At 35.0% G+C, this 10270-nt stretch overlaps 2 protein-coding genes across 4 annotated transcripts; both read right to left on the reverse strand.

Moving 5' to 3' along the window:
* Window positions 1–3814: 3814 nt before the first annotated feature.
* On the reverse strand, window positions 3815–7321 carry LOC108863042 (WEB family protein At3g02930, chloroplastic). Of its 3 annotated transcripts, none has more exons than XM_018637337.2 (3): window positions 7010–7321; window positions 6053–6248; window positions 3815–5988 (listed from the first exon to the last, which is right to left on the reverse strand). In XM_018637337.2, exons 1-3 carry the CDS (start codon window positions 7024–7026, stop codon window positions 3979–3981), a joined length of 2223 nt encoding a protein of 740 aa, XP_018492839.1. In that variant the 5' UTR covers window positions 7027–7321; the 3' UTR covers window positions 3815–3978. The 3 variants fall into 3 exon arrangements, with proteins under 3 accessions (XP_018492839.1, XP_018492838.1, XP_056866874.1); XM_018637336.2 differs by having other exon boundaries at window positions 6053–6251; XM_057010894.1 differs by lacking the exon at window positions 7010–7321 and adding an exon at window positions 6324–6758.
* Window positions 7322–9083: 1762 nt separating this feature from the next.
* On the reverse strand, window positions 9084–10006 carry LOC108859561 (putative gamma-glutamylcyclotransferase At3g02910). Its single transcript, XM_018633470.2, has one exon. It carries the CDS (start codon window positions 9884–9886, stop codon window positions 9323–9325), a length of 564 nt encoding a protein of 187 aa, XP_018488972.1. The 5' UTR covers window positions 9887–10006; the 3' UTR covers window positions 9084–9322.
* Window positions 10007–10270: the final 264 nt, after the last annotated feature.

The raw sequence follows: 10270 nt of genomic DNA on the forward strand, positions 1-10270 counted from the left end.
CTATCTTATAATTATGTTCTTAGTGATTCAATTTTCAAAAAAAATATTAATATACATATACGTGACAAAGTATCTATATTAATTGTAACAATTCTTGATTGATGACAGTTTTAATTAAAATATAAGAAAAAAAATTTCGTGCATCAGAAGATTCCAACTAATCCGAACGTGACGGCATTCTCACTGTTGATTTTTCTATAACCACTAACATATTTTATAGTTCGTCTATGGACCTACGGTTTTACCTTAGGACATGATCTTAAGTGCATTATGGTGTTTCTTTTTCCTTAAACTAAGTCCATTATGGTGTTTTATGGTGTTTTCAAAAATTTATAATACTATGATCGATTCTAGTGTAAGAGAGTAAATTATATTTGCCCCCGAAAGCGTGTTTCGTGCGTTCAAATTTCTTGCTTGATTAAATGTAAATAATAAATTCTTATTTGTTATCTAAATGTATCTACTAACTACAAAAACACTATTCACTTCTAAGAAAATTAAATCTCACTGATGAAGTATTGATTAGTGATTCGACTGACTACGTATGAGTATGACTAATCAATTGTATGGAGATTAATCTTCCTCGAAAACCCACATGCTCAACTAGTCTATTAATAGGCTAATATATCTGATTTATTCGAAATTGTTGGAATAATTTTTGTTTACAAAATTTGTGGAAAATAAAAATGATCAAATCAGCTGTGCATCGTGAGTTTTATCATGGAGGCTAGTCTAGTTTTTCAACATGAGAGCCCGTCACAGGTCAACTATTTGCATACGTTGAAACTAGTATGGTTTAAAGCTATATAAACTAACGCGGTGTTGGTCAGTGGTTTCCTTGCGTTTAATCTGCCTTGGAAGAGAATTAAGCAATTGACTCTTGTTTCTGACTTCCGGGATAGTCGGGGTTTTGCGACCAGAGCAGGTTCTAAGATTCTCGGAGCCCTATCCAAAAATGAAAATATATTTTCAATTTTATCTAAATATTAAAATTATTTTTATCAAAACTTGGTTCTCATTCGGTTGAAAAAATAAAAAATTTAGCAACAAAAAATAATAATTTCCTTATGTGAGTAGTTTTATTATAAAATTTATTCATATATAAATTATAGAACCTAAAATCTGCTTGATATCTTATTATTATTTTTATAAACTGTTTTTAATTTTTATTTATTATATATTTAACACTTATACAACTACAGTTACATATATATATTGATTATTTAAACATTTTTCATATATAAATTATAGAACCTAAAATCTGCTTGATATCTTAATATAAACAGTTTTTTTTTACTTTTATTTATTATATATTTAACGCTTCATCTTCCTCCCCTCAAGCTCGGCTCTGTTTGAGACTAGGATCGGATGACCCGAATCATCAGAAAAAAAGAAGAAGAATGCTCTTTGTAATTTTCAATGATAAAAGTTTCCAAAGAACTAGTGGTAAAATTCCAATCTCCTGAAAATAGTAAAAGGACAAGCCTAAACTATCTTAATCTTCAGTTTCAAAAAAAAAAAAACTATCTTAATCTATATAGTAATTTTCTCCTTAAACCAACGCCGTAAAATTACAAATACGCGCGGACGTTAATCCTTTTATGTGCTTTAAAAATCGTACACGGCACATAAATGATACATAGAATTAAGTGTAATTTGTGTATTATAATATACGTACACATATGATTAAACCTTCAATGTTTGCTAAAGGACAGATTAAAATAAATTATACACTCACGCAATATAAAACCTGATTAATTTTGCTATAATGCTCGTAGTTACCAAAGCATAACACAACATAGCTTAAATAGTAACTAATTCACTTAATCATCATAAAAATGTTCAATTATCTCTTACAAGCCATGCAATGTAACGTCACGTTAGGATCTAGAGAACTTTTTCTTTTCATGCACTGTCACTAGTGGACGAAACAAGACTGATAGTATGACCCTTATATGTTTTTATTTTGAGAAAAATTATGACGCTTATATATATGTTTGGTTACTGATTCAAACAGAAATTCATAAGCAATAGATTCATAAACCATCATATGGATTCATTTAACCCACAATTATAAATTTAAATCAATATTAATTTGGCTCAAAATCCCTAATGTCATCTCTAATCTCCATAAGAAAAGAACGTCGTAGGTTTAAAAAATATACGCAGGAACGCAATGCAAGATTTGGTAGATAATTTGGCTCAATACGCATAAGATGTTTTTTTTACGCATAAGACTTTATCTGGCTCATTATCTAGAGAAGTTTGATAGATAATAACAAACTAGGTGTTAATTTTGCCCGCACTTGCGGGCTTAAAAAATTTCAAAAATTTATAAATATTAAATACCATTAAAATAATATTTCAAAAATTTATAAATTTTCAAAAACCATTAGCATAAATTGTTTTCATGCTTTTGGCGCATTAAAAAACTTTACTTATATAAAGCATGAAAAAAAAATTTCAGATATCTTAGATAGTTTTTCTTGTGTTAGCACTTATTGTATAGTTAATCACTTACAGATAATGAAATAATGAACCAACAATATAAAATTTGGATGCACCAAATATACATATCTTATATCAATTAATATTTAGTATCAATCTGAAACATATACCAAAAATGAGCATTTAATAAAAAAACACCAAAATGAGAATCAACCAATATATATCCAAAAGTTAAATAATCATAAATAAGATGATATATTCTGAATAAGATGATTTAATATTGTGATTGTCTTAAATCACATGTTTAATTAAAATATAAAATAAGTAAAATTATTAATTATATTTATTAAGTATATGATAAATAAGCAAAATTACTTAAACCAATGAAAATAAGCAAAATTACTTAAAATTTTACTTAAAACATCAAAATAAGAATCAACCAGCGATATTAAAAATAATTATAAATAAAATGATATATACTAAATAAGATGTTATAATATTATGATTATCTTAAATCACATGTTTAATTAAAATTATTAAAAATAAACAAAACTATTAATTATAATTATTAAGCATATAATAAATAAATAAAATTACCTAAAACTATTGAAAACATGACAAATAAGCAAAATTAACTAAAATCATGGAATACATGATAAGTAAGCAAAATCACTTCATAAATAATAGTATAGATTTAAGAAACAAGTATATACATATTATATAATTAACCTACTTCTGAATAAACATACACTTCTAGTTTTTCGTTTAAATACGCAGGACAGAAAAGCTACTTTTCCTATACGACTATACATAGATTCAACTCTTCAAAGATGAATGGAATAGATGAACAATCATATCTCTTTTACCCTCTTAAGTATATTTTATACTTCAGTAAGTAAACAAAGTTTTCGTTAAACTAGATAACTTGCTTATTTGAAACAACGATTTTACCTTTCTCGGCTTTGTTATCAGTTCATAAGTCGCAGACTACGAAACCAGCACAACTTTGACTTATTTTTTGTTGCAATGCCTATAGTAGGTAGCTTAGGGTTAGGACGGTATAATAAAAGGTAAATAAACTTTTTTTTTACCGTGAGAAACTTGTAAGTTACTCAACTTCAGGAACTTGCGTTGCAAGTCACCAGCCAGTTTTCGAAGAACCAAGCTATAATTGAAAGGTCTTTGTAGTTAAGCTCTTCACAGTCAAGAAACAGGGAATCTTAAGGAGCAAGAACAAAATCACAAACCTTTACATAAACAGAGATCTTGTTCTGAGTTTGTTGATTACATAAGAACAAAGAACACAATAGGTTAAAAAAAAAACCAAAGAAGAAAAGAATCAGAACCAAAGAAAAAAAAAACTGAATACAAAACCTATTTCAGAAGCCATAAACACAAAAGAAAAATATAAGAACACATAGGAATAAGTCAAGATGATATGAAGAGAGATGTGTGTATCTGCATCATGTAATAAGCAATACCACACAGAAAAAAAAACTGTAGTGAAAAATCAAAGAGATGTTTTTCATTTTATCTCTGATTCACAGGTCCTTTCTTCTTTAGAAGATTCCCAACTTTACCAAACAGAGTCTTCTTCTTAATCTTCTTCTCCTTCTCCTCATTCACCACCCGATCTTCTCTGCTTTCTTTCATGTTTTCAGGTGATGTTTTCTCGCTTTGGTCTTCTACTTCTTCTTTTGGAGCCTCTTGCTCTGGTTTCTCCTTGGGGAAAGCTTCTTTCTTCTCAATCTCACAACTTTCCCACATTTTAAATTCAACTTCAACTCTATTATCATCTTTCTCTTCTCTGTCCTTCTCTTCTACACTTCTATGACCATTCTCCTCACAGAACTCAAGCAAATCATAGTCCTTCTCGCTCTCACTGACCTCAACTTTATTATCATGTTTCTCAGCCAAAGCTTCCTCTAGTAGCCTCGTTAACTCATCGATCTTCTTCAGAGACTCATCCTGCTTCACTCTGAGCACATCATTCTCATGAACAACGCTCTGAAACTCTGTCTCCTTATCCAACATTTTCTCATTCAGTTTAAAACTCTCAGCTCTCGCCTCCCTGAGAGTCTCCTGAAGATAAATCACCTCATCCTCCACTTCTTTCAACCCATCTCTCATCTCTGCTTCCTTCTTCCACGCCGCATCAGCTTCCTCCTTAGTCCTTTTCACCAAACCACCCAACCTGTTCATCTCTTTACTCATTGAAGAAACCTCCTCATCGAATCTCTTCACATGGCTAACCAAACCCGCTTCTCTCATCTCCCAGTCCACCACCGAGCTCTCTAACTCTCTCTTGGTCTGCTCCACCGCGTTGACGAGAACATCTATCTCATGCCTCGCCTCCTCCAGCATCTTCTCGTACTTGTCGCTCGTTTCTCTCATGACCAGCTTCAGATCTTCCACTTGCCGTTCAGATTCTTTCAACTCGCGTGCTTCGCTTGACACTTCGTGCAATGCTGAAGCTAAACTCTCCATAGCTTTCTTGCTCTTCTCCTCTTCCTCTTTCCATCTCCCCAGCTCTGACAAGAGCTTGCTTCTCTCTTCCATAGCATCTCGCTCCTTCTTTAACACCTCCTCCTTCACAGTTTCAAGCTCTCTCTCGGCCTTAGATAACTCTACTTCTGCAACACTCAACCGCTCTTCACACTCCTCAAGAGCCTCCTCCTTCCTAGCAACCACCGTCTCCAACAACCTGATCTTCTCCTTGAGATCAGTGACTTTGGACTCCATACCCTCCAATCTACCGTCGCTTTCTTCCAGCTGCTTCCTTACAGTTACAAGAGAAACCAATGCAGATCTCTTGAGCTCATCAGCTTCCTCCAACTCTTCTGCTCTGTTTCTCCACTCTTCAGCACAACCTTGCGCAGCTTCTAACTCCCCCTTAAGCCTCTCCACGACCATCTCCACCTCCTTTACCTCTGCTTCAAAACCTCTCGCCTTCTCAAGCTCTCTTCTCAGAACATCTATCTCCCCTCCTAGCTTCGAAGCAATCTCCTTGTTTGAGATTGTTTCCTTCTCCCTGGTGGAATCCAGCAAAGCCTTCAACCGTATCAGCTCAGAGGATAAGATCTCCACTTTCTCCTCGTGGATGGCAGCCATCTTGGTAGCCTCATCTGCTTCGCTCTGAGCCTTGCTCTTGGCCTCGTTAGCTGCCACCAGCTCTTGCCTCACTCTCTCCAGCTCCCGTAGAGCAGCTGAAGCTTCGGAAGCGTGGTTGCTCTTGAGTCTCTCGATTTCTTTCTTCATCTCTTCTTCTTTTCTCTGAACTGCCTCTATCCCTGCCTCCACGGCTTCGAATTTCTCGATTTCGGAACTCTCCTCTGCCTCTCTCTGAGCTTTCAAGGCCTCTTCGACCTTCTCTGAAGCCTCTTCAGCGTCTTTCCTCGCTTTGAGCAGCTCATCAAGTGCTTTAGCCTTTTCATCCTCTAGCGATGCTATCACCTCATTCGCTCTCCTCAGATCTTCCTTCATCTGGACCAACCTAGGCTGATGAGACTCTGATGCTCTCACAGCCCGTGTTTGAGTTTTCTGCGAAACAACAATCATTAGATATCTAACAGTTAAAAGCAGAGTGTTAGTTTAACACACTTACTTCTGGTGGAGTTGGAACTTTAGGAGACCTCTTTTCAGAAGGAGGCTTTGAATTAGCAGAAGAGCGGTCAAGTCGTGAGTGTTGTTGAGTTGGTGAAGGAGTATTAGGTTCAGATCTAGTCGTAATGCGGGTCAGTTTAGGCACTCTCAGAGATCCTGGAGATGATTTGCTCAGAGTGGTTTCGGATGCACCAGTTCTGCTTCATAAAAACAACCCAAAAAGTCTTATCATCAGGCAAGCAAAAGGAGACCAAAGTGAGATATTTAACTACCACTTTAATAATCAATGCTAGTGAGTGATAAGTAACACAAGCACAACAACATTGAATGCATCAGACAGAGCCAGTGATTCTCTGCCATGAAGTATATACTGCATAGAGATCTCAGTTTTTTTGGGGTCCACTGATCAAAATCTTGGCAAGGCATTTGATCCAGCTTCGGATAATTAAAACAACAAAATTATGAAAATCTCAGCTCACATGAAAACATATCACAAAAAATATTTACAAGAAGCATCATGAATTTAACCAAATGTTTGTAGCTAAAAAAAAGGGAATATTTACCGCTTCTGGTTCAAAGATAAACCAAATAAAACAGTCACTGATTAAATAGAATAAGAAACAAGACTCCCTCAGGAGACAAGAACAAAACTGAAATCAAATAAACAAATCAAGATAAAGACAAGAGCTAAGAACTCTACATAAAAAAACATATAAGTGAATAAATCAGCTTAATGAGATTTAAAAAAAAAAACTACAATCAGACGAGTAAACAATGATCATGTACTAAAAATAGATTCCTTTTTTAAAACGAGATTAAACCATAAACCCCAAACCTATCAGATCTACTCGATCATACAGCCTCAAAGAAACTCTGTATCAGATCGGAATTTGAATCGACGAAAACATCCTCCAACGTAAAAAAGACGTAACTTTGAAGAGAGATTGGAGAAGCTTACTTAATCTTAGAAGCCATAGCCAAATTTGAATGTGTGAAGTGATGACACAGATAACAACAGTATTAAAACTTTTGAATCTTTGGTGAGCTTTGCAAGAAAAGAAAAAAAAAACAAATTTTGCTCATCAAAAATCAAATTGCCATGTTTGAGTAGAGATCAAGAGAGAGAGAGAGAGGGAGGGAGAGACATAATGATTTCAGTTCATCAGATTAAGGAAACGATTTGATGAACGAACCAACAGAGAGAATGATAGAAGTTGGTGGGGTTTTGTCTCCAGAGTGGCCACTCTCCCTCACTCACTCTTCCTATTACTAAAAGCGAAAATTAAAGCATATATATAATTATATAAAATAAAATAAAAAATTTAAACAACTAAAGTTCCGATTCGCATTCCGATCCTACGAGATAAACGCAAACGATTATGACTAAAATACATAACGTATAAATAATTTTATTGATCATCAACTTAAACGTGAGGTTAGGGGTGAAGACTAGCCTTTATTGTAAAATGAAAATCCTTATATAAAACTAAAAACCTCTACTATTTAATGATAGTTAATGTGGAAGAGAAAATATCGTTAGTCCGATCCAAGTGCGGTTTTTAAATGAACATTTATTAAAATTACAGATAGTTAATGTGAAAGATAAAATGTGGTTACCCATCCAAAATTATTTTATTGTTTGATTAGATTCAAAATAAAGCACCAACCAGAATTTAATGAATTGAGAAATACTAGTAATTAGATTGACAATATATATTTATATTAATGATTGTCTATATGTGTTAATTTGTTGCAAACGAATAACTCTTTGTGATTAGTAACCACCAAAATAATTAACATGTAACCGCGGTTGGTAACTCGAGTCGTTTCCATAATCATTTCATCCAACACTATCTAACCAATTGCTTTATTTTCTTGTTAAAACTTTGAAACCATACTTTCATTAGATAGGATAAAATGATAAATGGTGGGTTTTTTTTGTGCAACATAAATAAATGGTGGGTTTAAGTTTTAAATTAAAGGTGTAAATGGTATTTAAAATGGCCTTTCTATTCAATCTGTATTCTCCTCAACTGGGCCTTTTCATTCTAAACGAAAAAGGCCGACAGAAAAACAAAAGCTTTTGAAAACAACTAAAAACTCTCTCGCTTAGAAAATGTTCAAACCCATTACCGCATTGCATGTCAATCTCTGGATCTAAGAAAAAAAGCCTTTTGTATAGGCCCGACGCTACACAAACCTATGGCTTTAAGACTATCCGTTGTCATAGGGGCAGTAACTGGGTCGGTCCGGATTAACGTCCCGAACTGAGCCGAATTTTGAGCTGGGTGTTTATTTATAGTAGTTATTACTCATTAGTTAAACAGTTGGAACCTAAAGTACAAATACCTGTACCCAGCCAGCACACCCACATCATTGAATGAAAGACTTTTAACTAATAGAAAAGCGAATATGATTAAGTAGCATTCGGGGTTAATAATACTATGCGTTACATCCTGGACAAGTCTCCTGCTTGCTACACATGTCAACTGGAGTTGGTGAGGTGTTTAGAAAAGGACTAACCGGCTGTATAAGTATTTTGGAGTAGTAAAAGTTTTGTCAAACAAAAATGTTAAATTTATTTTCTCCTTTTCAGATTGTAGTGACATGGGCAAGGCTGGTTGTTTCTTGACAATATGAATTATCTGGAGTATGTTATGTTTCAGTTCATATAAAATGCAAATGGCAGTATTAAAAGATCAAATAATTGGTCTCAAAAAAAATTATTAACCCGGAATAGTTTGGTAACATGACGGATTAATTTAAGTTGGTTTTCCCGAGCTTGATTAGTGAATGACAACAAAATCACATCACATAGAGCAGAGATTAGTTCAATCTATAATCCAATAGACCTTAAAAACTTGTTGTCAGATAAACAAAATAATTTGAATTTTAGTTTGCATGAATTATATAACAACTTATGCTTTATAATAGGAAAAAACAAAGATTGGATACGGATATAAGAGACATAAAAACAGAACCTGAAGTAAAGACACCGACTAACCAAAGCTTATGAAATTAACGACAGCGAGCGACCAAAGACGGAGAGATTGATTATATTATGTTAACACTTAAAAGTTAACATCCAAGTAACAATCACAGAACCTCTAATCAAATTGCCCATCGGTAACAACTAACAACAACCGTCGTACGGAGACAACTAACCGGTGCGGTCCCACTGGTGAATGAAACTGGTGGTTTGCGTTTGTACTTTCTTATTTCATTTCCCGAGAAAAGGTTTAAAAAAGGCGGTGACAAAGGAAAATAAAAATCAATCACATGGAGAAGAAACAAAAATACGGATATGGTCCAAGAAGGTAAGATGCTGCGGTCGATCCTTACGCTTCACGTATCCACGCGCTTCGTTCTCCGTGTACGCGCCGAACGACCTCCCACTACTCCTTTCCCACAGCTTCTCATCGTAGCTCTTGTGCGCATAATACGCCTCAACCACGCACGACTCTAGATCTCCTCCTCCTTGTTTCTCAGCAGCGAGGCGGATTGGCTGCCTCACGTAATGGCCTCGAGTGATCCCTTCCAACTCGTCGAGACGCGAGAGACCGCGAGGAGAAACGGCGTAAAGCTCTCCCGTCACGCGATGGCCTGATCCAGGCTTGTTGAGGAGGAAAGGGACTCGGTACGGTCCGCAGACGAGGGGATACTTGTCTAGGGTTTGGTAGACTCCTTTGAAAGATGAGTCGCCTGATCGGATCAGATCTTGCATCAGGACGTGGTTCGAGAATCCTCTCTTCAGGGTTCCGTACGTGAAGATGAGCGTCGTCTTGGCGGGGATGGTGGTGGTGGTCGGTGGTGTCGCCATTGTTCCGTGTCCCATGGCAGAGAAAATTGGAGAATGGTTGGTGATAAAAATAGAATCAGAATCGTATTAAGAGAGAGAGAGAGAGAGAAGAGTATGAAAACTGGAATCTCTGATTTTTAAGGTCGTGATGTTTGGTGAAGCCAATGACGCCTTTATATAATAGTAGATTCTATTTTCTTTTGTTCTCCTCTACCTTAAGTCAAATTATAACTAATAACCATAATTTTATTCATTTAAAGATGCTGTATATTTTCATGTGGTTAAAGTTATAATATATTTCAAAATATGGATCTAAATTACTTCAAAAAGAAATAGTAACCAAGTTGTGTGGTTACTATGTAGTTAAAACAAATTGTATTTACCATATGTGTGATAAATTTGTGATGATCCAAGCTATAA

This window comes from Raphanus sativus, chromosome 5 (genome assembly GCF_000801105.2).
Source record: "Raphanus sativus cultivar WK10039 chromosome 5, ASM80110v3, whole genome shotgun sequence".
NCBI lineage: Eukaryota > Viridiplantae > Streptophyta > Magnoliopsida > Brassicales > Brassicaceae > Raphanus > Raphanus sativus.

Coding starts and splice junctions, on each gene's coding strand:
- LOC108863042 (XM_018637336.2), bottom strand. Junction 5,989..6,052: donor AAGTTCCAACTCCACCAGAA/GTAAGTGTGTTA, acceptor GTTGTTTCGCAG/AAAACTCAAACACGGGCTGT.
- LOC108859561 (XM_018633470.2), bottom strand. CDS start 9,886: ATGGGACACGGAACAATGGCGACACCACCGACCACCACCACCATCCCC.